This window comes from Tachysurus vachellii, chromosome 13 (genome assembly GCF_030014155.1).
Source record: "Tachysurus vachellii isolate PV-2020 chromosome 13, HZAU_Pvac_v1, whole genome shotgun sequence".
Lineage (NCBI taxonomy): Eukaryota > Metazoa > Chordata > Actinopteri > Siluriformes > Bagridae > Tachysurus > Tachysurus vachellii.
The window spans coordinates 10,510,001-10,537,943 of NC_083472.1; the positions used below are offsets into that span (position 1 = coordinate 10,510,001).

The 27,943-nt window shown below is 37.2% G+C and overlaps 2 protein-coding genes across 2 annotated transcripts; one reads left to right on the plus strand and one right to left on the minus strand.

Moving 5' to 3' along the window:
* Positions 1–17,780: 17,780 nt before the first annotated feature.
* On the minus strand, positions 17,781–21,523 carry LOC132856415 (uncharacterized). Its single transcript, XM_060886021.1, has 4 exons — positions 21,379–21,523; positions 20,913–20,969; positions 20,777–20,834; positions 17,781–20,256 (listed from the first exon to the last, which is right to left on the minus strand). The coding sequence occupies exons 1-4, from the start codon at positions 21,459–21,461 to the stop codon at positions 19,822–19,824; spliced, it is 633 nt and encodes a 210-aa protein (XP_060742004.1). The 5' UTR covers positions 21,462–21,523; the 3' UTR covers positions 17,781–19,821.
* A 473-nt stretch (positions 21,524–21,996) lies between these two features.
* On the plus strand, positions 21,997–27,526 carry LOC132856295 (cilia- and flagella-associated protein 251-like). Its single transcript, XM_060885819.1, has 13 exons — positions 21,997–22,098; positions 22,292–22,381; positions 22,851–22,976; positions 23,137–23,202; positions 24,048–24,195; positions 24,731–24,774; positions 24,928–24,990; positions 25,205–25,291; positions 25,454–25,483; positions 25,842–25,986; positions 26,199–26,270; positions 26,371–26,392; positions 27,258–27,526. Exons 1-13 carry the CDS (start codon positions 21,997–21,999, stop codon positions 27,313–27,315), a joined length of 1,053 nt encoding a protein of 350 aa, XP_060741802.1. The 3' UTR covers positions 27,316–27,526.
* The last annotated feature ends 417 nt before the right edge of the window (positions 27,527–27,943 follow it).

Consider the following 27,943-nt stretch of genomic DNA (forward strand, 5'->3'; position numbering starts at 1 on the left):
GGTGTTAATTGTCCGGCAGCTTGGGGCGATAAGCTGCGTTCTAGTAAGCACCATGTCCTCCTCCTGTCTCACTCTGCAGTGTATTTATGGTGTGAATCAATTTTGCTGATGAAATATTTATGGCAGTCACTTTCTGTAGTGGAGAAAGCCATTCAGTCATGAGGACAGCATACAATATTCACCTCCGGAGGGGAGACAGCAAGACAGGACACGTTTCAATATCTGCACAACAAGCCTTTGTGAGAGCGAAAGACAAAGAAAGGGATAGAGTAAGAGAGACAGAGAGTGGAAAGAGAAAAGGGAGAGGGTGACAGAGCACTTGTGCTATTGCTCTGAAATGACAACATCTAAGCGTAATGGAATTGTAACCTAAACCAGGGGGAAATTTATCTTCTCTTTGTATAACATCAATATCATTTTCCCTCATTACTCCATGTTTTCCGAATTAAAATCAGCTTTAGGCTGTGTCATGACCACAGAGTAGCATGTCAGGTACTTTAAATGTAATGTACATTTACAATGTAAATGTACACTGTAATGTAATCCACAATGGATTACAATAATGTAATATAATATAATGTAATTTACAATGTACACTGTAATGTAATCCAAGCCTCATTGACAGCTCTGAAAAGTGTGTTAAATAATAATAGCTTTTAATATTAATATTAAAGGATTAATATTAAATGTCATTTTAAACAATTACTACCATCTATGTGCAATAGTCATTTTGACATATTTCCCTGTTCTTTTCCTACAGTATATTTGCAGTTCAAGTCAAATATTTCTGTAGAACACATTAGAACTCTAATTCCTTAAAGTTTGGAATAAAATATGATCATCAGCAATGAGGTGGTGTCATATGGACTGCTGTGAAGTTATACATTTTTGTCTTTAAGAGCTTTATTATATTTATAACATAAACCACCTAATAAATGATGTACTTTAAGCATTATGTACCGTTTAATGACAGAAAATAAATTCCAACATAAGCATTAGATACTTTCAACCCTTTTGTTTATTTGTTTTCTAAAAAAAGAGATATTAGCTCAAAAAATGATTTAGGCGAGAGAGGTTTGCAAGTTTGCAATATTAGCCAGCTAATTTGACATTGTCTGCTTTCAGCTATATTCTAACATGGCTAAACCATGGAAAATACCCCCTGTAGGTTCACATGAAACAAACAAAAAATTCTAATTTTAGCTAGCTAACTGGCTGTTGTTATTCCACAAGCTAAAAGGCACCTATGTTGTGCACTATGTGGTCTACCAGCAAGTGTATGAATTTTAGAAGTTTAGTATCATCTCAAATGGAACACTATTGTTTTGATACTAACAGAAAAAAGCTGTTTCCCAATTGATAGAACATCAAATGCTCATAATACAATGACGTGCATTAAGTGAATAAATGAACACTTTTTGTAAATGTAATCAAAATAAATCACACAACAGCTAATTAAAAATTCATGTGCAAAATAATTCTTTTACCTTTAGAGTCATCAGCCTTCTTGATTTTTTTTACTCAACAAGCGTCCGTGACTGGTAGCCTCATCCACTTAACGTAAGCAAAGCAGCGAGCAAGCAAGCGTATATGAAGTGTCCAATATACCATACCTCATTTTTTCAGTACAATAAGTGCATTATGTGGATAGAAGTTGATTTTATACTATAAAATGGCATAGAATAGTGCATAGGTATATGATTTGGGATGCACCTATTAGTACTTTTTCCATAATTTGATTAAATGTCATTTTTGTAATTACTTACCTTATAACAACTATAAACGTTCATTCAAACCCCAGCCTCTTTTTTTTTCTTGATGATAATAAGTCAAATGCAGCTTGTCATGTTACCAAGACACCTGAAAGCACAGTCATCTCTCCTGAAGACTTTTACACGATGATCTTACTCACTTTCTGCGAAATCCTCTGCATATATAGCACATTTCTAAATCTCTTAATTAGTTGCAATTACCTGCAGTGTGTCTGTGTGTGAGCTGTTACCATAGCAACAATAACATATTACAACAAGCGTGTTTATATATATAAATATTACTAATGTAGTGTATAACTAATAATGATATAAGAGAAATCAGCATATGCTTGTTATGAACTTTTTTGTACTCAGTTCAGCAGCTTTGCCTATTCCTTTTTTTTACTCCAACCATTTTTTACTACATGACCAAAGAGGTCAACTTCAATCAAGGGGCAAAAAGGTAGGTTTTTTTTTTTTCAATCTTGTCAAAGAACCCTTTCTCTACATAAACCCAGGTCTCATACTGTGCAACAGCGAGAGTAAGAGAAAAAAAGGACAGAGGCCTGGAGCACAGGTAGAAAGTAAGCTGCAGTGGGAACAGGAAAGTTGTTGCTGCTGTAAGATGGGCTTTGAGTCCTAAAGCTCGAGGGCTTTGAGCCAAACCAAACTCAGCTCAAACAGCCAGAGGGTTGTGAGCTTTACCTGGCTCAGGATGAGATGTGCATTCATGGAATTTTACTGCTCATACCTGACCACTTGCACAGTGCAGGCGTTTTACTGCTTTCCCATGTTTGTGCCACCTGTACAAACCTCAGCAAGGACGCAGCAATTAGCTGCTTGGGGATCAATTTCAGAGCCATAATAAATATATGCGGTATGAGCACTGATGTGAGCGAAGAAGCCAGGAGGCCTGTAATGGGATTTAATTGATTTGCAAAGTAGCTGAATGGGTTAGTGCTGCATTATTGATCAAGAGAAACGTAGCCACACTGCATTACATATCTTACGACAGAAGTATAATGGTCCACCAGTCACAAAAAAGGGCTTTACAGTAGTTGATCTTTTCTATAGATGATCATATCAGATTCAGAGAATATCACAAAGAAACCTCATGAGAGCATCTAAAGAAAAAAAATCCTTTCATGAGTCAGCTGGGGAAATATTCTTTTTGCTTTTTATTTATTTATTTATTTTTTTTAAGAAGAAATGCTTCCTGAGCATTTTCAATGCCAAAGTGTCCTTCAAAGAAGCTCAAATGAGTTTTCAAAAAGCTTCTAGAGAGGACAAAATGGCTTTCAAGAGCACTTCTCTTGCTCAAACATGCACATGTGGAGTGGAGTGGTGGTAGGTGGAAGTAGCATGGTGTAGACATGGAATCCAGCAGCATAAACATACTCCTACTGTGAACTTGCTCTGTTGGAGTTTCAGAAACAAGGAACCATATATTGAGTTTGTGCCTGTAAAAAAACTCAGCGGTGATCACTGAATTTTTAAATGCCAAACAAGATTGATGTTTTGTAAATTGTGTCTTTATTGCTGAAAAGGAAGAAGAGGGCAGGAGAATGCTAGCTACAGAGAAAATGTCAGTAACAGTGAGAACTAAGCAAGGGATTCTGTCTGGAATCTTACATCTATAATGTTATACAGTATATTATGTCTCGGTGCTGTTGAATGTTCATGAACTCTTAATGCCTGATCCACAATCTAACTATAAAACCAGGTTTATATTTTTTACCATTATAACTACAGTTCTTAAACAGTACTTTACAGTACTTAAGCAGTACTTAAACAGTATAGTACAGTACTCAACAGTGGCAGCTTGACAGTATTTTTTTATACCCTGCAAACCTTTTACTGTAAAAGTCATTGTTACACTGCCGCCTAGTTTTTTACTGCAATTAACTACATCATACATAGTAGTAAATAAAATAAACAAAATGCTTTATGACAAATTTCTGAGGGAGTTTAGGAGGCTGAACTATATACAGTAATCATCAAATATTTCATATATATATATATATATATATATATATATATATATATATATATATATATATATATATATATATATATATATATATCTTTTATTTTATTTTTTCTTATTCTTTTTTAATTTTTTTGAACAAAGGCCCTGCTGGATTTAAATCATCCCTCTAACACAGTACTCACCTATTCAGTGCAGTTCTGTCAATCAACACAAAACAGTATCTGATCTGATACAGTGGCACTCACATGCAATATAGGGTTTGTGTATATTAGAGTCTCTCTCTCTCTCTCTCTCTCTCTCTCTCTCTTTATCCCCACATTGAAAAGCCATGATCTCAGGCATTGATTAAGCGAGTTTGGAGTAGTGTGCCTCCTGAGGAGGAGTAGAATCAGTCAGGAGAGGCCCGGAAGACTGAGGGCGCAGAATCATCCTAGGCAAACTTTGATGTGCCTGATGAATACAGATCAATAGGGAGTTAGAGAGAGAGAGAGAAAGAAAGAGAGAGAGAGAGAAAGAGAGAAAGAGAGCGAGAGAAAGAAAGGCACTTTATAATGCAGAATCCCCATAGCTTTCGACTGGATGGTCTAAAAGAAAGACCAACGAATGGAGTGCAAAGCTAACAAAGCCAGGCTTTTAATAAAGTTTACTGCTGTGCTTTGACTTCTGGAAGACTCTCACTCCTTCTGTCGATGTCACCTAGTGAACAGTCACATGGTGTGGGCAGGTATGACTTAAAGGAGGGTTTCAACATCACTCTCAAATTTCAATGCAAACAGAAGGCTTGTTTTGGTGGGAGAGTGAACTTTATCTGAGGTTATCTCTGTGTGGGTGGGTGGGTGTATGTGTATAGGAGGGGGTGTATGTGTGTGTAGGAGGGGGTGTATGTGTGTGTGGGCATTTTTGATGTTTCATCTTGAGTGACACAAAGCAAATTCATTGCCATTATCTTGCTTAAAATGTGGAAAGCCATGGGTGAGTAATTAACAGGTCAGCCTGTGAGTTCTGTTTAGAGAATCAACCAAAGTCATTCATCTTTAAAGTGTCAGGTAAGAAAGGTTTAATCTTTCTCCCAAAAGACTTTGGTGATTTGTTTTGACAACAAATGAAATTTTAGTAGGCTTCATTTTTACCATGGGGGACATGTTGGCTTCATGGTTAGCTCCCGGGGTTAGTGGTTTGATTGACTATGTGCAGAGCTTAGTGTATATTCTCTCTGTATTCAGGGTTTTCCTTTGAGTACTCCAGTTTCAAGATTCTTTTTATTGTTACAATATTGAGTACATCAATATTAACCCCTTCCACCCTAGCCAGGACAGAAATAATATATCCTTTTGTTAAGCATACAAAGTCTGAATGTATCTACACATGCAGCATGGTAAAAGTATGGGAAGAAGCTCAGCTGTAAGACTACAAAGACCATCTCCACTAAAACAAAACACAATTCCAACACCAAGCAGCTGAATAAACAGGCCGAAAAAATGCATAAACAAAACTGACACAAGCAATCGTTACAACCAACCAGATTCTTCAGATTCCAACGGTACAAGGATAGCACTCTGCGACCAAAACTCACCGAACCGGAAGCAAAAAAAAACAACACTTTTTTTTATTAACCACCGTTTTTTTGCTGTGTTCCATTTTCTCTTACTCTGAACATCTGACATCCTAAGCAGCAGAATTATTCAAATACACCTTGTAGATTTTGAGATATATTTGTTTAAATTGAGCATATTGTTTCAAGCAAGAGGCTCAAAAACAGGCCTAGGGTTAAAGAGGATAAAATAAAATACATTTAAAAAAAAAAGTGAGTCGCCCAGTACAAAGTCAGGTGCTGTACAAACAAACTGATACAATTTCCATAATTTATTTGTGTACACAGGTTTCATGTGATGAGATGAGAGATAAGAATCCATATGAGAATCAATCCAGTGACACTACTGTCTAGCAACAGACACATTACAGCTGCACTATTCTACCATGCATGTTTTTAAGCAGCTAAATTTATATACTGAAGCATAATACTACATATATAAAATGATTTTAATAATTAAGTTATAGCATTAAGTTATAATGCTAATCGCCATCAACATCACCACCAACATCCTCATGAGATTTCACAATGTATTTAGGTTTCGTTAATACTAAATGAGGGGGCACGGTGACTTAGTGGTTAGCACGTTCGCCTCACACCTCCAGGGTTGGGGGTTCGATTCCCGCCTCCGCCTTGTGTGTGTGGAGTTTGCATGTTCTCCCTGTACCTCGTGGGTTTCCTCCGGGTACTCCGGTTTCCTCCCCCGGGCCAAAGACATGCATGGTAGGTTGATTGGCATCTCTGGAAAATTGTCCGTAGTGTGTGAGTGTGTGTGTGTGCCCTGCAATGGGTTGGCACTCCGTCCTGGGTGTATACTGCCTTGATGCCCAATGACGCCTGAGATAGGCACAGGCTCCCCGTGACCCGAGGTAGTTCGGATAAGCGGTAGAAAATGAATGAATGAATGAATTCTTCATGCTCAATTTACATTATTTAAAATCGTAATTAGATACTTGCTTACATTAAGTTTAATATAAATAATAAAATCATGTTTTTATTGAAAAATAGAATATTTGTATGTAAGCTAGAGGTAATGTTTTTTTTCTTCAATCTTTTTAGTGTAGGCTAACTGGCATCTTATAATTTGTGTGTGTGTGTGTGTGTCTGTGTGTGTGTGTGTGTGTGTGTGTGTGTGTGTGATTATGATTATGCCTGTGATATAGTCATTTGTGTCAATCTCCTGTGACTGTGTGTATCATAAGCAGTTCAGAAAATGGATACATTTTTACCATTCGATAGTTTCTCTATAAGTATTAAAGACTTTTCATCATTTTCTCTAATATATTCATTGATTCCCAAAAATACCATGCAAGAAAAACGTCATTACACCTAATGCACAGTGGCCTACTTTGGAGATTGTTGCTTCATGAATTTCATGCAGTAATTATACTTAGCCATTCTGTCTCCCTCTATTGGCTCTAGACAGAAATTCCCAACATACATGTTCTCATTCATATCCAGTAGCTGTACACTTTCTACACCAAAGATTATGTAGAAAAAGATCACCTGGACTGTTAATATTCTAAAGTCTTAAAGTATACCAGTTTAAAAAAAAAGTATATGTTTCATAGAATGCTCTTACTTACATGTTTATGCTACATCTGAACTGTTAAAGGACTGTATCATAAACTGTTTTATGTTAAAATAGAACTTAAACACTAAACTTGCAGATTTGAGAGATTTTACAGTGTTTTTACTGATAATGTTGATTAGTTGTTGTTATAATTATTATATTATATTATTATATATATAATAATTATTTATTATTTATACATTTATTGGAATGTATAATTTTGTTGTAATTAGTGCCGACTTAGTGCTGGTTAACTAGTAGAATCCTGTTGGTAATGCTGACTGTTTGCTCAGAGTTTAAGCTGTTTTTTTTTTTTTAATTTGCTCTCCAAGATAATCAGGTGTGGAGAAGTAAAGAGAGTGTGGGAGTCAGAAAGAAAGAGGATGTGTCCATGCCTACATTCTTCCGCTCTAATTACTGTGAGGGAGATCATGCTGAAAGCTGAATGTGATGATCGATGTGGACAGGTACATTCAAAGCTTCTGATAATATCTGCAGGAACCAAGTTCCTGCCAAGTAAACTGGAATAGAGCAAGGTGAAGTTCTTTCTTTCTTTCTTTCTTTCTTTCTTTCTTTCTTTCTTTCTTTCTTTCTTTCTTTCTTTCTTTCTTTCTTTCATTCATCTATGTTTACTTAAATTCAAGGCATGATTCCTCTTATAAGAAGCTGCTCCTAAGACACGTTTGTTTAATGATTACTGCTAAAAGGCCTGTGCAGGGTTAGTGATTAAAGGAAGGTGGCTTTAACACAAGCCCTCATCAGTCAACAAAGTAAATATCCTTCCTTACTCTCTCTGGTTATTCGCCATCTGTGAGGTGTAAAATGTGCCTTCTAGATGAAAGGAAATCATGATCTTTTACCCTTTCAGTGAGAAAAGCCAAAGCCTCATGATTGACAAAGTTCTCCTTCCTTCATCTTTACAGGCTCTAAGAAGCTTTTCCGTCTCAACGATTCTTTTTTTTCTTTCTTTCAATAAACCTCAGTCAGCAGGCAACTCAGTGGTCAAATTCAATGCATCCCTCAACAGGCTGTGGGTCACATGATCAGCATGCAAACACTTCGGATTGGCTGTCTCTAGTTTCCATGGAGACCGAACTCGGTGTGCCTTCCTGGGAAAATGTAAACAGTCGGTGAACACTGGAGGATTTAGATAAATTGTTTTCTAATCTTGTCTCTCATTTCCATGGTGCAGTGGATATGATCTGACAAAAGGGGACAGACAAAGATTGTGTGTGTGTGTGTGTGTGTGTGTGTGTGTGTGTGTACAATGTGTGTACGTGTGTGTGTGTGTGTGTATGTATGCAAATGTGTGTATGAGTGTGTGTGACTGATTTCTGTGTTTATGTGTGTGTATACGATGTGTATATGTGTGTGGATATGTATAAGAATATGTTTATGGTTTGTGTGTGTTACTGATTTCTGTGTTTATGTGTGTGAGTGTGTGTATGTGTGTGTGTGTGAGAGAGAGAGGGGGGGTATGAAAGTACAAGGTTATAGCATCAACAGTCTTTATTTAAACAAATAAATAATATGAAATTATGAAAACATCTCTAATTGTCATACAGTGTAATTAAACAGTTATTACACAGCAGCTGTAACTTGAGATTACACGACACCTCATATTATTTGCTTTTGGGGTTTGTTTCTATATCTTTCTTTTTTTTTATATTCTTGCCAAACACATTTATCCGTTTCCATGTACAGTGTCCTCTGTGTAACAGTTATTATCATGTCATGTGTTGGCCTTCACCCTGCCGTAAAGTCAGTGGAGTCAGATACCCCTTTCTACTGGCCGCTAAATACTACAGGCCAATGCCATAATTACTTCTTTTATTCAGAACACAGCATCATTACTGCTGTTTGAATCCGTTTTAGGAAGAGAGAATTAGTGCTTGATTGACTCTAAGTATTTCCATGGGACAGAGATTAGCGGTCAGCCATGCATGAAGAACAAGCTGAGTAGATAGGATGGAGAATTCAGGGAGAGATGTGTGTGTGAATTCAGAGAACTAATGTGTGCATGCGTGTGTGTTTGTGATTGTGTGTGTTTGTGCGTGTGTGCGTGTGTGTTTGTGTGTGTTTGTGTGTGTGTTTGTGTGTGTGTTTGGTGTGTTACAGAAATATTGATTGGATGTTGGCTGGCAAGCATGAGGAAAACCCCTTAAACCCCTTTAATTAAAAGAAAGAAAGAAAGAAAGAAAGAAAGAAAGAAAGAAAGAAAGAAAGAAAGAAAGAACCCTAAAAAACAATTTCCTTTAATTTGCTTAGTTATGATTACATTTTGATTTAGATTTAGCATAGCATCAATTAGTGGTTTTGAGAATAATGTCTGTAGAAGAACCTTATCTGGAGTGTGTGTGTGTGTGTGCTAATAAAATGTGTTTTATTAAAATTTTGTTTACTCATTTTATCATGAACAAAAACATTTCAGGATCAGACTTTCCTGCCTGGACAATTACAGTAGATGCCGCTGATCCTAGAAAATGCCACAGTGAGACAAACAAGCTTTGTCAGTAAAAGCTTCTTGTTTACAATAATCCGAGGTCACTGTACCTTTTAGCCTACCTTGTACATACAAACATGTTTTCCACATTCCATTTCCAAAAGCTAATTTGATTCTGTTATTGTATCTTGCTGAATTTAACAAAAGAGGAGGATATTAAATATAATTCCATATGCTCTTTTCTCCATGCTGCTCACTTACTGACAGATTATGACTTATGACGTATCATTTGTCACAGAGTTTTATTCTTGCACATTGTAAATGATGTACACCACTGATTTAGGCAGTTTCATGCTCTGAGGTATTAACAAGCAGCTAGTGCGCACTGCCAGACAAATTACATCTCAAAGCAGCATCTACGACTTAATAAATCTGTGCTTCCTAATGGTGCCCTAGTGTAGCCCATTTTATTAGGAGAAGTGAAGGTACAATAAACTGTGGTAAATCACAGTCATGTTGCACTGCAGACCATTTAGAAATGTCTCATCTCATGCCTACAAGACATAAGAGTAAAAAATTGACCCTCTAAAGGTTTTGTGTGGATAAAAACACATACAAACCTGAGAACTAACATCTCTCTAACAGTGTCTTAGCTCATAGATAGTATACTTAGACCCTGACCTTTTTGTACTACAATGCATGAGGATGTTTACAATGGAGTAATATTGATATTTTACAAGCTTAACTTTTACTTTTACCTTTTTTTGTGTTAGTCACTGCACAATTGTATTCTAAAATAAAGGTTGTTTCAAGTTGGACTGCACAATATCGTTGTGTGTTTTTTTTTTGCGGTTCGTGATACATTAAAGAGCAAAGTTTGATATTTATAACTGACTGAATGGCATTGTTTGGTACATTGTAGTGCCTGAAGACAATTGAAGAAAATAATTAATGATTTGACTTCAGTTGTTGCTTTTTGCCTTAACAATTATTATTATTATTATTATTATTATTATTATTATTATTATTATTATTATTATTATTATTATATATTTTTTGTAGTTCAGCTTGCTTGAAATTATTAAGACATGTTTTCCAAGTTAAATGAACACAAAAAATGAGTAAACCTAATGATTTTGAGTTTTCAGTACTTACATTTTCTCTGAGCATGTTGAACAGGTTTTCTATACAATTTTAATTAGGCTTTGTCAAATTAATAATTAATTAATTACATGGAAATTTTAAGGTAATCCGTTTATTCACTTTTTCTAACGTGTTACATATTACGCTGGGCCAACAGGTGAATCTCAGATCCACATCTCAAGACAATGGATTACTATAAGTTTCATTTTGGAAAACTTGTACAATTGATTATTTTGAATATTAAAAATCTTAAATACTGACAATAGGAGTTAAAAAAAAGAAATAACTAAATGGGCTTATCATGACTGTGGGTAATCATGATTAAATAAATAAAAATAAAAATACTACATGGGCTTCAGTGCATGAAAACATGTAGCCTTTGCCCTTTTAAATTGTTGTGCTGTAATTGAGGAAATGCAGTAAGGTTTTCAGAATGCAACCATTGGACATCTTTTAAAACATGTTACAGTAGAATTTGGGATGAAATCAATCTGTGCAGGTATACAATACTACTAAAATTACTACAGTACAACAACTGCTCAGCTTGAGAACTGCAATATTTTATTCTCTCAATTCTCCCTTTCTGCTTTAAAACTCATGCTAAAACAAATCGCAATCTTGTTGCCAGAAAAAAAATCAATCATAATAAATTGCAGATGAATGTGCAAACAGTCATTTACATATAAATTTGACAGCAAGCAAACACTGCATGCAAATGTAGAAAAGTAGCATGTTTCAACCCTTTGCAACAGTGATCCTTTTTTGATAAATAGGGCTTATTAATCACCCTATATTAAAAAATTCCCTGTGTTAGCAAGAGAAATTAACTACAGACTGAAAAAACATTAAGTTTTCATTAGAATGGGTAATAAGCAGCACTAAACTACTAAATTACTAAATACCACCAGTGGATAATTTGGATATAATTTAATCTGTAACTTTTATATAAACATTTCTATATTAACATCTCATATCAGAGCACTATTGCATTCTCAAAACCTGATTGGTCAAAAGTTTTTTTTGTTTTTGTTTTACTAAATGAGCTCTGAATATAGTGTCGTCTGTGATCCAAATCACAAATTTACAACATATTATTGTCCTTTATAATATGCTTCAGTTACTATAGCAACAGCTCATTTACAAGTACCTGTATGAAGAACATTCCATATAATGTAAAGCAAAAAACATTAATTAACCAATTGTGTTATTAATTCAAGAAAAATGATTTAGTCATTTATATGATGAAGCTTTCTGTACTCCAACATTAGCTATTTGTAACGGCCAGTAAGTTTCTGCCAACAAAGAAGCCTTCAAAACAGAAATTTGCATGTGCTTTACAATTTAATTATACTGTTCTATAATCATTTCATTTTTTTCCAAGATAAAAATGTAATTGTTTAAAATTTGCTGTGGTCTAATTAGCATTAAATATGTTTACACATTATGATGTTATTAGAAAACAGTCTGTTTCGTGATCCTACAATATAACTGCGGCTAATTTAACCATGCTTTCAGAAAGAGCGGCTGGTTAACTGCAGTTTTCTGTCATCTCTTTTAAAACCCCGAGATTTTTTCCATGTGAACTGGAGAAATTTGCCAGAACGCCATATTTTAATTCACAGTAAGAACAATACATTTTTACACATTCAAACACACGTGAATCCACTTTCATCTGTATCAGAACCAGCAGGTTCAGAGCTATTATTTTCCCCACAACCATGAACCTACTGAACTCTATACTACTGTAATGAGTCTGTCTGTGTTTTGCCCTGTTTCTGTCTGCTGGTTTGCCCTGCTGTTTATTGATTGCCCCGCCTCTTGTTTGTTGCTATGGACACTCATTGAATTCATTCATTCCCTCTTGTGTGTTGTCATAGTTACTTATTGTCTCTGCTTTGTGATTGGTTCCTGTCTGTTATATCTACACTGTTTGTTCAATTCCCGTTAGTTGTTTGTTAATTAGTCGTTGTTTAATGTTTCCCGTTAGCTCTGTGTTCTGCCTAGTTTTGCCTGCCTGTCTGTTTATCTATTTCTTGTTTTTGATTAATAAATGTTTAAACTGCAATTGGATCCTCACTCGCCCTTGCCGCATCGCGACAGAACGACTAGCCAACCATGGATCCAGCAGAAATCTTGTTTTGTTTACATCAAGAGGATTCCCCAATCGAGGAATATGTTGATGTGTTTGTGGACCTGTGTAACCATTTGGACTTCGGGGAAAAGGTACTTAAGGACATGTTTAGGCATGGACTAGAGGACAATTTACGCTATTTGATGCCTTTTGGCTGAGAGATGGGGTCTTTCACAGACTTTCACAGTTAATCTAGCATTGCTCTTGGGCAGGTCCTCTCTAACCGTGAGCAGGGTAGAGATGGATGCCGGTCTTAAATATTTTTTGGGGGGGGCAGTAGGCATCGGGGTCCGTGGGATACGGAGCCAAATAAGCCACGGACGCCCGAATGCACTACATTAACTCTGTCCAGTCCAGTCCTTTGTACGCCTGTTACCGAGCCTGTTTACAAGATGGCTGCCGCCAGTCCCGATTCAGTTCACAAGATGGCTGCTATACCGGTAAACCCAGTTGAGGCCTGTGCGAACCGGTTAGTCCCAAGCCTGGCAGATACCCCGATGGTGTCGGTTCGGGCGGCCGGCATTCCTAAACCATCTGCTTCACCAGCCGGACCGATCGGGTCAACGGAACCAGCCGGACCGATCGGGTCGACCGGGTCTTTGGAGCCTACCGGGTCGACCTGATCGATCACGTCGGCTGGGTCAACCAGAATGACGGAGTCAGCCGGTTTGACCAATTTTTTAATGGTCAATGAGTCAACTGAGTCAAGTGATTCTACCAAGTTCAGATAGTCAACCGAGTCAAGTGAGTCACCTGATTTGTCCAAATCACCCAATTCTTCTGAATCACCTGAACCCAAGTCTCCTGAACTGCCTGTCACGGCTGGAAGGTTTGAACCCGTATCATCTACACTCTATCACGACTGGAAGGTCCGAACCTGAGCCTCATGCACTTTCTGTCATGAGTGAATCGTCAGAGCCAAGTAAATTGTCAATGCCAAGTGAATCACCAGAGTTAAGTGAATCGCTAGAGTCACTAAGGTCACGTGAGTCTTCTGCACTTTCTGTCATGGCTGAGAAGTTTACATTTGAGTCCCCTGAGCTGTTTGTTTCGACCAAGTTAGCAGAACCTGAACTTTTTGAATCTGTTGTCCTGGATCTTAAGCCTGTTTTTGAATCCCCCTAATTTGCTGTGTCATGTAATTCAGCTAATATGGTAACGCCCAAGATCCATAAACTCTCTGCCCTTGCCAAGATGGCTTTGCATGACTCTCATAAACTTACTGCCCTGCCTGAAAAGGTTAATTCTGAACTCTCTGCCCTGTCCAAGATGGATGACACTGAACTCTTTGCTTTGTCTAAAATGGCTGACACTGAACTCTTTTTCCTGTCAAAGATGGATAACTATGAACTCTCTGCCTGGCCCAAAATGATTATATTTGAACTACCCAGCCTATCTTCTCTGTCTGTCTTTAGTTTTGTCTCCCTGGCTTTGTCAGCCTCTCTCTGTCCTGTCCCTATTTACAGGCCCAGAGCACCTCCAGCACCACCATGGGTTGCGATCCCGACCAGTTCGCTGATTACATCTGCAGCTCTGCCCTGGTTACATCTGCAGCTCTGCCCTCCAGTTATGCTCTGGTCTTTGGTCCTACCTGCGGCACCACCCTGGCCGCCAACTCCGCTATGGTTTCTGGCTCGACCTGTGGCACCACCCTGGCTTCCAGCTCTGCTCTGGTCTCTGTCTCCACCTGCGGCACCACCCTGGCCGCTAACTCTGCTCTCGTCTCTGGTTTCGCCTAAAGCTTCACCCCGGTCTCTGGTCCCGCCTTCGGCTCCGCCCTGGCTACCTGCTCTGCCGGCTCCGCCCTGGCTACCTGCTCTGCCGGCTCCGCCCTGGCTACCTGCTCTGCCGGCTCCGCCCTGGCTACCTGCTCTGCCGGCTCCACACTCTACACTACTGTAATGAGTCTGTCTGTGTTTTGCCCTGTTTCTGTCTGCTGGTTTGCCCTGCTGTTTATTGATTGCCCCGCCTCTTGTTTGTTGCTATGGACACTCATTGAACTCATTCATTCCCTCTTGTGTGTTGTCAGTTACTTATTGTCTCTGCTTTGTGATTGGTTCCTGTCTGTTATATCTACACTGTTTGTTCACTTCCCTGTTGCTACTGTAGTCGTTGTTTAATGTTTCCCATTAGCTCTGTGTTCTGCCTAGTTTTGCCTGCCTGTCTGTTTATCTGTTTCTTGTTTTTGATTAATAAATGTTTAAACTGCAATTGGATCCTCACTCACCCTTGCCGAATCGTGACAACTACACAGCTAGGACTTTTATTGTCACACTAATACTAATACTTTACTATCTGTAACCACAATGCAGTTCTGCTATACATTCTGTTACATCTTTTTTTTACCAATTACAATTGTAAATAACTGTAAATTCATTTCTGACCCTAGTTTACATATTTTTATGTATATTATCTGTACATACAGATAATGTATATGTATAATATACATTGTTATATGTATATTATAATGTATAGTATCTTGGTTACTGTTGACATAGATTGCTCAAAATGCACACATTTAAACTATATATATACATACATATATATATATATATATATATATATATATATATATATATATATATATATATATATATATATATATATATATATATATATATATATATATATTAGTATGTGTATGTGTGTGTGTGTATATATATATATATATATATATATATATATATATATATATATGTGTGTATGTGTATATATATATATATATGTGTGTGTATATACATATATATATATATATATATATATATTTATTTATTTATTGACATATTATAAAAATATATCTATCTATGGATGGATATTATTCAGTTAAACTTATATCATTATATTTCTATAAGTAAAAACTTCTATGAATGATTTTGTGGCTGCAGTGAAACTAATAGTAAAAAGTATGTAGTTATGAGTAGTTAAGAGTGAAGAACGCACCAAAATCTCATAGAAGTCTAAACATTAATAAATGCTTTTGTGCTGTGAGTGTATTGTATATTCTAAAGGTTTGAAATATGATCACTTAATTATGAGAAGTGCTGCAGGGAAATCAAGTGTTTCTTTACAAACCTGAGAGTCTTTACAAAGAGTCTGTGTTAAGGTATTAAACTGCATATACACAGAAGGATAATTGCAGATTATGCAGCATGCAATCTTTCCATACTTTCAGCATTGCTTTACTATTGAAGTGCTTGTCTTCTCATGAAAAATAAATAAAGTCATATTTTTTTCCAGAATGGAATGTCCAGAATATCCAGAATGGACTGTATGGCAGTAAAAAAAACTTCATCTCACCATAAATTAAAATAAACCTTCACAGTTTCCCTTGTGAGAACCAAGCAGCAGGAAATCAAACTCCCACAGCAAACTGAAGTAAAGCTGCCCAATTGGCAGAGCACTGTTCAAACATGCTTTCCTGACCTCAATGTTCCTTCCATATTCTGAGTGTAGCAGCCTGAGAAATGTAATGAGCAAACAGCACACTGTGTCCCAAAACTTATCTATACAGTATGTGTATAGAATTGCTGCATGTCAGGCTAACAAGCTCAGTTTGCATTACTTTGCCAACATTCTGGCATGTCTTACTTTTAATGACATTCTGCAAAAGCACATCATAGTTTATAAGAATTTTTCGTGAATTGAAGATCACTATAAATAAAGAAGGAAAATAACTATAAAAAATCTTCACTATAAATGAACATTGGATAATGCAAATGTAATTTGTTAGCAGTTTCTACTAACTATGCAAATGGTTATTTATTTAATACACCGAAAATAGAAGTGCAAAGAAGAGGAATTAAAAATTCTAGAACAGGCATTAAATCATGCAGATCCAGGCCAAGAGCTTCAGTTAATGTTTATTAAACATCAGACTGGGCAAAAATGTGATCTCTCTGACTTTGGCATGGTTTGTTGCTGCCAGATAGGCTATTTTTTCAGAAACTGATGAACTCTGGAATTTTCACTAGAGTTTACACCTTGTTGGTGAGGGAGGTCAGAGGAGAATGGCGAGACTAGTTTGAAGTAACAGGAAGTCTTCAACTTCGACTTCCAAACTTCAACTTGGAAACCCTGCTGTAGTTCTCAGTTTTTTTGTATGTAATTTTTTATTATATAATAATTATTTTTCAAAGGGTATAGGCTTTACTTATAAAATGTATGTAAATAGTAATGCAGGACAGGTTGTGTCAACAATTAAGTATGAGTGAATCTGAATAACATTTAGGGATCTGCAAACTTATTTAATGAGATGTAGCATTGCTTGACTTGAATAATATTAAACCTGGGTACAGTTTGCACAGAGCATTTACACAATGTTAGATCTGTGTGAAATATAAACTATGAAGACACATGACAGATTACATGACCAATATGTTTTTAAGGCCATATAGGCTCCGGTGAATAGAGTGTTCCAAGTTTTATAGTGTTACAATTGGAAAGAAACTTCAGACAATTCATCATGAACCCACCCACATGGAAAGAATCTATATGTGGATATATGCGCATATATGAAACCTATATGCAGCGTATATGCACATATATACTGCATATATGCACATATATGATAATATATATGCTGCATATATGCGTATATATACTGCATATATGCTGCATATATGCGTATATATACTGCATATATGCTGCATATATGCGTATATATACTGCATATATGCTGCATATATGCGTATATATGCCACATTTAGGCAAAACTGAGGTGCATATATGTGCATATACAGGAAATATAGGTCTTCTGTATTGCTTCTTCATATTCACATATAAGCCCTATACATACAAGATATGTCTTCTATATAGCTAATGGCAGGATCTGGTCATTTTGTAGCTCATATCTCATTTTGGCAACTGTCATACATGATGTCTAGCTCATATTTTCTATTATCAAGGCAAAAACTAAGAATTAACGAAAAAAATTATGCAAGAACTTATGTATGCGAACACATGAAATTGGTATCACATGTAATTGGCATGTTATGGAATTTAACTATGGCAATATATTAACATGATATATTAACTATGATATCTACACGTTTTCCAGAAACATTTACAAGGTCAATTCTTTCTTGTATGAAGATAGGAAAAGAAGGAAATGTATAACAAAATGGTTTGTTTTTTTTCATTTTGTCAATCAAACTTTTTTTTCAATTTCAAGTCACTTCCAGATTCACATTACAGCCCATACACATCCACACATTCACCGTTACATCCACCAAATGCAATGCAAACGCAATGTTTTCTGTTAATGCAGTTTCTAGATGAATATGGCTGAAAGGTCATTACAGTCTAAATGTAGCAAAAAAAGTACATAGAACATACATTCAAGTAATCATCATCATCATCCTCATCCCATCTATCGGAGCATTTCACTGTGGTTAATGAATTTGAAGACAATGTCAACATGTTTGTTCACAGTTTTAATGAACAGACACTTTTCTTTTATCTGAGATGCTTGTATAGCAACTAAAGGACCCAGAGTTTTCCTTACAGGGATGAAATAACAAGGGTTCTTGAATTGACCGCAGATGTCCTGTTTCACTTTTTGGTAGTACTTCCCCACTGCATAACATGTCTCCCCCTGCCCCAGATCACAGACAATGAAGGTCTTCACAGAGAAAATACTTTCCTCTCGATCAGAAAGAATGACAGTGTACGAGTTTCTCCGAAAAGTACGCGAGTAGTTTTGTGAATGAACTATTTCACCATTAACCACTACTCTGCAAAAATACTTCACAGTGACTCTATTTCCTAGGTTGCTGATGCTGTTCAAGGCCAGAAAATCATCATTTCTGATCATACAAATTTTAGGCCTACCCAGAGATGTAACACCATGAGAGCGACTTACTTCCTGCACCATTTTTTTCTCAACTGAAAAAGACTCTAAGAGAGCCAAGTAATCATCAGAAGCTGCCACCATGGTTTTTTGGGAAAATGATGGAAATGCAACCTGTAGCCAAACTGTTTGCATTATCTGCAGAGAAACTCCCTGGCTACTCTTTATCATATCTAAAATGATCCCATTGTATGACTCAAACACAAAAGCAGACTGTGCCCAGAGGGGACCCCAGTTCCTCACAGTATTGGGCAGATGAAGGCACAAATGTACATTGAAAGTGACATTATTGATCCCATAAAGGGTCTCCATTTCCTGAACAAACTCTGTTAGCAACCCCTCAGATTCTGATATGTGCAGTGGTGATATATTCTCACCGAGTAGAAGAGAAACCCCCTTTACCAACTTAAACCAGTGCTTCAGATATTTTTCAGGTAAGACCCCTTTCAATGTTGGTATGCTGTAATAAAACAACCACATGTTCCACTCGTGTGCCTTCCAGAACTTTTTCTCTTTCACCGAGCGGGGGACGCGGGAAACATTACAGGGTGGTTTAATTGAAGTTAAAATGTCATCAATCTGTTCTGTTGAGCGTCCGATATACCATGGCGATTGGTTGTTCTCAGAATGAAACCACAGCGTGGTGATGCTTCTTGCTACACCCAGCAGCACACTGTGCATATAATCTGGAACACAGCCATCAATAATATTAAAATCAGGTAGACAAGACAAAATACTAGGCCCTTTCACTCCCTTAGTGGGGTTTCCATTAAGAGCCTCTTCTACCAGATCATCAGTCTGGGAGGGATTCCTCAACTCTGCTTTTTCATATGGATAAGCCCTTACACGCCCCCTGCGTTTTAACACACCTGTTCCTTTCTGCATACAAAAAGAACACCCAAACTCTCCATTAAACTGTTTAAAGTTCTGAATCAGTGGCCGAGCAACTGAATCTGCCACCATGGTAGTAAGCAGTACTTTACTTGTGACAACTTCCCCACTTTCACTTTGCCATATAAGACCATTAGAGTACAACTCTATGCATTCATCGACAAATGGTTTCATGTAGGTGTTCATATTTGGTTTGTTTTGACCAAACCACAGGCCACAAAGCATAACATGTTTTGCACGTAGTTGTATTGGGAGTTCATTAACAGTACACAAAATTGGCCACAAACTTTGTGTGTTTGATTTGTGCACTGGCACTCCATCACAGTTAAAAGTCAGTGATATGTTGTCTGGTGATGCAAGGGGTGATAGTTTTTTGTATAAATGTCCATCGTAAATATCTTTGATGGAGGCATCCTTCTTCTCAAAACGGTGTTTCAGGTGTTTCCCTAATTGGTGGTCCTCAAGCAGTTTTTTTATTTGGTTTTGTAGTGGCAAGTACAAAAAACACTGGTCTTCTTTGTGCATGCGCTTTTGATGTGTCCTGGTCACAGACTGGGCACTTGACATTAAAGGGACCTTCCTGCATGCTTACGTTGCAACTCTTGCACACATAATGTACTTCTAATATGTCTTTCACTGAATCAAATGCTTTGTAGAAAAGGTACTTTGAGCGACTAACCAATTCCCCACCAGGACCAGCACTAAAGTTGATAAGATGCATGATGTCCTCCAAGGCTCTATTTGTTAATCCGTGTTTGAGTTTTAATGCCAGCAGCAGAAGTTCCACCTGTTCTTTTGTTGGTTTCTGGTCTAAAGTTGGACTTGTGGGGTCTTCTAGATGTTCCTCTACTGGCTCCCCAGGTGAAGAGCTAGGGCCAGATATGGGTTGGTTCATCTGTGAATTTAAAACATTGGATTAGCAATCCCAAATTTGCACAGACTCATACAAATATGGTAACCACCTGCATTTGAAGTCAGGCTCAAATGTATTTGTTTTTTTTTAAGAGTCTTTTGCATTGATTTTTTTTGTCATTATATCATAAATTAATTTAAAAAAAATAATAACTGTGCCCCCTTTTGTCCACATGTATATTTTTCTGACACTATCCATCTGGCCAAACACAGTGAGAGACAGGTTCTGTCATTTTGTATGGGGCCAGCTGAGAGAGATGCTGTATTTGCACCTGAATCAAAACCTAAAAGTTTTTTTAACAAGATAAAAACATGGGTATCGCTGCAATATGGACAAAGGACAAAGTAATATGGTATTTCCAAATTGTGCTCCACTTTAAGCAACATCAGGTGGAAGTTTGGATTGTGGAATTATCTTATGATGATTTACAGTAACTAGTGTGCATGCACATGCACAAACAAAACACCTAACTTGAATATTTTAGCCATTTTTAGCAACTTACGGTGTCATCAGAAGCAGTAGACACCGGGTCATCTTGATTGTCCTCTTGGGTGAGATACCTAAAATAAAAATAAAAATCCTTGATCATGATCAAGAAATATGTAGGCCTAATGCATGTGTGCAATTTTTCTACTTACTGAGTTGTAGAAGAAGAGGCCACAGCTTCTTCATCACCCATATCTTCAGAAATTTCCCTAACAAAAATGTTGTGGTAATGTTAAAACACTTCATGCCTCACTCAATATAATAGGATTGATATGACTGGTTGATTAAGTCCAAGACAAGTAGGTAAATTCCATTCATGAGGTGAAACCTTTAAATTCAAAACACACAAAGTGAAATATTTTCCTGGCTAGAGTTCCAACTTTAACTGTTTTATTATTATTATTTTTTTTTTTTACTTATTTTTATTTTTTTTTGGGGGGGTTATACAGTGGAAATGAAAAGATAAATTTTACCTTTATACAAACATAAGTTACTTAACATACATTAAGGGAAATTATGCCATATGGTAACGTTATTGGAAATAATCTGTAGCTGGTAGCTTTGTTAGCTGGCTAACTTAGCAAGCTAGCTTCTAGCACGTTTTGTTACAATACTTACTTTCGTTTACGTCTTCTCTTTGTTCTTTCTGGAACGGGTGCTTCGTCGTCAATGAGGTACCTTTTGTAACATACTGGAGCCATATTGCTTTTCTTGCGTCTTATTTAAATAATGTTATTTATACTGGCAAGCATTTCTCCACTCTACAGCTACCGATCGACCGCTACAGCGTCGCGTAGTTGATGACGTTATCCGCATGCGGCTGTGTCCGGAATTTTTAAGTTACAGATTTTTTTGAAAGGACTGATAAAACCGAGAAGCTGGTGGAATGGCGAAAAGGCCGCCAATACTGGCCGGTGCACCGAGCCAGAATTATTGACGTGGCAAGTACAGTATGTTACACTCAAACTTTACCTGACGTTATGTAGTTAAATACCACATTAAATGGTTTTGCTCACACTTAAAGAAGTATAAAATGAATTTTGCTAGGTACCTGGATATAGCTTAGCTTTCATGTTAGCTAACGTATGTTACCTAATTTGCTAATGTTAGCGAAGTCTAGTTGGAACTAATGTTAGATTTGGTAAACATGATTAGACAAACGTTTGCAGTTCATGATAACATTTAAATTTTATTGCACCAGAACTTGAAAAAACTCTCCAAATTAAACTGATGGAGATGGAGAAAGAGGGCACACAATGGCAAATAAAATGTCCTCACATCCCAAACTCAACTTACAGTGAGCAGCAGGGGCAGACTGAGAAGGCTTCAAAGAAAAAGGTAACTGACTGCACCAATTGGTGCTTTACTTGGTTATCTCTCTCTCTCTTGTTTCTTAATGTGTAGGCATGTGTGTAGGTTTGTAAGTGTCATCTATGATGATTTTATGTGCTTTGTTGACAAGATGTATATGCAAGGTGGTGTAAAATAAGTTAATAAGTGTTGGGCTAAAAGTCAGTTTGTGTCTCTCAAGGTTGACAATAAAAAGGGAGGGGCTTCCAAATACAAGCACCAGGAGGGTGAGAAGCTGGAGGAGGGTCATGACAGACTTTCAAAGAATAAGGTACATTACCAGTCTGCATCCTGTGTGTGTTGTTATATTACAATACATTCATGATGAGTAAGATTTTTATGGGGGATAAGGGAATCTTATTTGTATAGCGTTTTTTATAAGACACAAGTCACACCCAAAGCGCTTCACACATGAAATGGAGGGTGGTTCATTCACTCCATGCTGATGGTGGTAAGCTATATTTGTAGCCACAGTTTCCCCTGGGGTAGGCTGACAGAAGCGAGGCTGCTCACATCTGCGCCAATGGTCCCTCTGACCACCACCAAACATTCACACATAGGGATTGGGTGAAGTGTCTTGCCCATAGACACAGGATTCGAACCCCCGACCTTCCAATCATGAGACGACTCACCACCTGCACCACTGTTGCCGTTAAATTGCTTTTAACAGTAGCTGTTATAAAGTATGAAACCAGCACAATGCGGAACTTTATCCTCTGTTTCTCCCTCTCCCTCTGAAGATTGACGTGAAAAAGAGATGGTCTTCTAAATACAACCACGAGGAAGAGGAGGAGAAGGCGGAGGAGGAGGCGGAGGAGGAGGAGGAGGATGATGAGGCGCGTCATGACAGACCTTCAAAGAACAAGGTACACTACCAGTCTGCATCCAGTGTGTTTTTATTACATTGCAATACAGTAAAGATAAGTAAGACTTTTATAATAAAGTGCATTACCAGTAGCTGTTACAAGGTATGACACCAGCACAGTAGGCAACTTTGTCTTCTCTCTCTTTCTCTCTCCCTTCCAGCGGGCCAGCGAAGAGGAGGAGTGTATTGGGGATAAAGAGGACATAGTACCACCCTCTAAGAAAAAGGTAGCCTAAATGATGACATCCAGTGGGTGGTGTATTACATACATACATTACATGAAATACAAGATGTGGAAGTTTCATGTTTTAAAGGACAAATACACTGTTTTTCAATATTTTACTATGTTCTTACCTTAACTTAGACAAAATAATACATCCCTGTCTTTTTTCAATGTGTGCAGTTCATCTTTGTACAGCGTGTCGTGAATGTGTTAGCATTTAGTCTAGCCCCATTCATTCCTTAGGATCCAAACAGGGATGAATTTAGAAGTCACCAAACACTTCCATGTTTCCCTATTTAAAGACATTGTTACATGAGTAGTTACACGAGTAAGTATGGTGGCACAAAATAAAACGTGGGGATTTTTTAAGCAGATAAAAATGAGAACTATATAGTATGGCAGAAGAGCACTTAGTGTGCAGCATTTCAACCTCTGGCGCAGTAACAACATCACTCCTCCTCTCAATGAGTTTGAATGAGAGGGGGGAGTTCACAGGAGTGATGTTACTGCGCCAGAGGTCGAAGTGCTGGGCTAGACTAAATGCTAACACATTCACGATGCACTGCACGCATTGAAAATAGACAGGGATTTATAATTTCGTTTAAGTTGAGGTAAGAACATAGTAAAAAATTGAAAAAACGGTGTAGCTTTCCTTTAAGTAGGGAATAACCACCAGGAGGCCGGACAACCAGTTACATATAGCCAAGTGGAGGGATTTCTGCCCTAGACTTCTTATCACCTTCCTCTTACACCTCTCGTAACATCCTCCCAGCCAATCAGAATCAACCTTTTACAAAAGAAGTTATATAACAATTAGCTGTTGTTCTTCTCTCTGTCTCTTTCTCGTAGACAGCTGCTGAATTTAGAAAACACCTGGACGAACAGATGTGGGAGAGAAGGAAACTCAACCAAATGCAAATAAATTTGCAGGAGTTGAGAAATGAAGTCCATTCTCTTAAAAATGAAAATGCACGTCTGAAAGACATTATCATCAATCGTAAGTATTCCTAATATTTATTAGCAGGGTTATTTCTGGAGATGGATATTGCGGTGGCAGAGAAGTATAAATGTAGAAATTTTGTGAGGCTGAAACATGTGTTTGGCAAAATAAATGCTATGTTGTTAGCTGGTGTGGTAGTGTGGGTGCTCATCTAGCCATTGATAAGATTCAAATTAGAATTCTATTTATTTGTCTCTTTCTGGTGGAATTCGTAGAGGGTTAACAAAAGCCATGGCCTAGAGAACATACAGTTCATAATAAATGATGCTTCTCTGCCTTCAATGGCTCAAGAAGGCAATTGGATCCAGAAAAAAAACCCTGGGGAATTTGAATTTGGGAGAAATTGGAGAAAGAAAATTGCGTTCACAACCAGGTTTCCTCTGCAGAGCCTTATCAATGGGCTTTGGAGGGTTGTAGCTTGCATTCACAGCTGCAGGAAATGTCTTTCAAAGAGTAAGGGCACAGAGTTGCTGGGTGCTATTTTGATCTAGTGATTGTAATTATTGTTTTTCTTTATATAACCTCTTTCTAGAAATCCCTCAAATGAAAAGTGACCTCGCCATTATTGCTCAAAAGGTAAGTTCCTCTGATTTTCATTGCTTTTTAAAATTGTTTCTCAAGCAGAGCTGTAGAGACTTGTGATGTTGGGCTGATTGATAGTGTTAATTATTTGATGTATTTGCACTTTAATTTATTGACGAGAATAACTATTTGTCCTCTATGAACAAGACTGGAAGGACTCCTGTGGAGGATCTTGATTCCTCCTTCTCGACTTTTGGAGAAGTGCAACCGGTGAGTAACCCCCTTACATTTTTATTTATTTATTTAGTTTACTTGTTACTCAAACAGATCTATATGGATTTTTATGATGTTTGGCTGATTACTTTTGCATGTAACTTTAATTTATTGACATGTTTAATGTTTTCCAAGCTCCTCTTGAATCTATAGTGGCTTGCTGGGACGAATAAAAATTGTTGAGTTTTACTATGTTTCTTTCTTCTCTAAGACTCCAGAGAGGAGACCGAGCCCCGAGGAGACTGAGCCCTTTAAAGAGAGTCCCATGGTGACTGAGTGCTTTCGAGAGACACTACAGGTGTGTGTAACCCTTTTATGCCTCAGATTTTTCTTACTTATGTAGGCTCCAACTGAGCTATAGGGATTTTTATGTTTGGATAGTAGTGGTAATATGTAATTTACTTGCCCCATATGCATAAAATTGTTAAAGAGTTTAACAATGTTTTTCTTCTCTAACAAGACTGCAGCTGAGGCCTCAGCGAAAACACAGGTGAATAACATATGTAGTAAGGATGGGTATAAACCGTGTGCTTTGTAGGAGCCAATTAGTGTTATAAGTGACAATCATCCTTTCCTCCTGCCCCCCTTCGCTCCTCTTCACCCACTGTCTTTTCTCCTTCCCTACTCTCCATCCAACCTCCTCCTTTCCCCCCACCCTGTACTCCTCTTCTCCTTTAATAACGTTTAGGGCAATGATTAATTTGTTTCATATCTTTATCATTAATCTGCATTTATACATAAAAACATATTAACTATTGGGAAGCTAAGCATAAGAATCAATATGAAACATGAAAAAGTTTCTATAAGTTGGCAATAAATTAATATTGTGATGTGAAATTATTTTTCAGATTGAAGTTATAAAGGGCTCTGGGGTGTTTTGCCAGGCAGAAGCGTGGAAAGCAGCCCGCCTTGCCAACTCTGCTACTGCCATGGTGCGGAATCTGCTGCTGGGCACCTTTGATTTGGAGACTTTGCTGAAAAGCAACCTGAATGGTACAAAACAACATGTTTCTAATCTCTTCTGTCCTTGGAAAAAAACAAGTCAGTCATATTCTGTGGAATAAATTATGTTTGTGTGCGGGCATACCATCGCTTTTTTACTCTGCATTTTTGTATTTCCTTGCACCACAAGAAAACATAAACTCTTGCTTTCTCCACCTTCATTTTACCCCCCTTTCATAATAATTTTGAAATATTACTTTAAGGTGGGAAGCCAACCAGAGGGGATGGGGAGCAGCTGGTCGCCCTTGACAAAATTAAAAAGGCAGCCATTATTGGTGAGTAAATGCATAATGCGTTGAGAAGGGAAAACACATCTTTTAAGACTTTATAAGTTCACCACTTTAACCATAGCCTACTTGTATCAATGTTTATTAGGCATCAATGGAGACTGCAAAAGGTAAGGCACCCATTATTGTTACTGTATCTGCTTGGGACCTATAATACTAATTCATTGCTTGCTCACTTCTTGATCCTACCTTTCCTCTTCTAAAGCCACATTTCTGGTGTATTGCACTGTAAGGTGTGTAGTCCTCTATTTTGTAGAACATATAGGGGTGGTTTCCCGGACAGGGTTATCTTAAACCAGGACTAGGCCTTAGTTTAATTAGGAAATATAAATAGTTTTAACAAGCATGCCTTTCTAAAAACATTACTTGTGTACATTTTGAGGCAAAACAAAGGGGACTGATGTATTTTAAGATATGTCAGTGCAAGTTGTTTTCAGTTTGGACAGCTCTTACATTTATTTTAGTCTAGGACTAGTCGAATCCCTGTCCGGGAAACCACCCCTACGTGTTGTAAATACCTCATAGCACTAGTTGTTGTCGTCTGAAATGTTAATAAATAATCGTATTCACCCTTAATCCCCTCTGTCCTGTGTTTGTGCCTTATTTTGTCTATACCGGTAATTGATTTGCTTGATTTTAATGCATATCTTATTGCTCTTCGGGTAAACCTTGCATGGCAGCTCGCCGGTGGAATGTGTGTGTGAATGGGTCAATGGGAGGCCATTGTAAAGTATTTTAGGTACTGTTGGGTGCAGAAAAATGAGGGGTGATGTTTCCAATCAGAATTTCTTTCAGATTTAACAGAATACAATCAGAATCATCCAACAGACGTCTTTACATGACGCACTTTTTATTATGATCAGCCCTTTATCCAAAATGTGTGTTCAATCGCAGATGTACTGTAAGCACTTTGGGTTCCTGATGAAGCACTATAGTATAATAATACTAATGTCTTATTATTTTTATCTTCTCTAGATGCTACATTGAAGAAGTGGCCGGCAGCCAGCCGAGGGCAGATAGGCACATCTATTAATTCGAAGCTCACGGAGCTGAGAAGAGCAACAAGATGATTTTTTTTTTTTTTCTGTTCAGTTTTTTTGTGTTATTTTTGTTCTTGTACTATTTGATTGATCTTTAGTAAATAAATAATGTACATTTCTACATTTTGGACTTTTATTTATGTTGCCTAGCAGCTATGGATTTTAATTTTACTATTATATAGGTGAACTTATAGGTGCATATATACGTGCATATATGTACCTATATAGGTTTATGTATGCACGTATATATGTGAACATATATGTACACATATGTGTAAATGTATGTACGCATATAGGTGCATATATACGTGTATATATGTACCTATATAGGTTTATGTATGCTCGTATATATGTATGCATATATGTATGCATATGTGTAAATGTATTTGTGCATATATGTACATATAGATACATATATATGTACATGTATAGGTTTATGTATGCTCGTATATATGTCTACATATATGTACACATATGTGTAAATATGTGTGCATATATGTACATATAGGTGCATATATACGTGCATATATGTACCTATATAGGTACATGTATGCACGCATATATGTGTACATATATGTGCACATATGTGTAAAGCATATATGTACATATATGTGCATATAT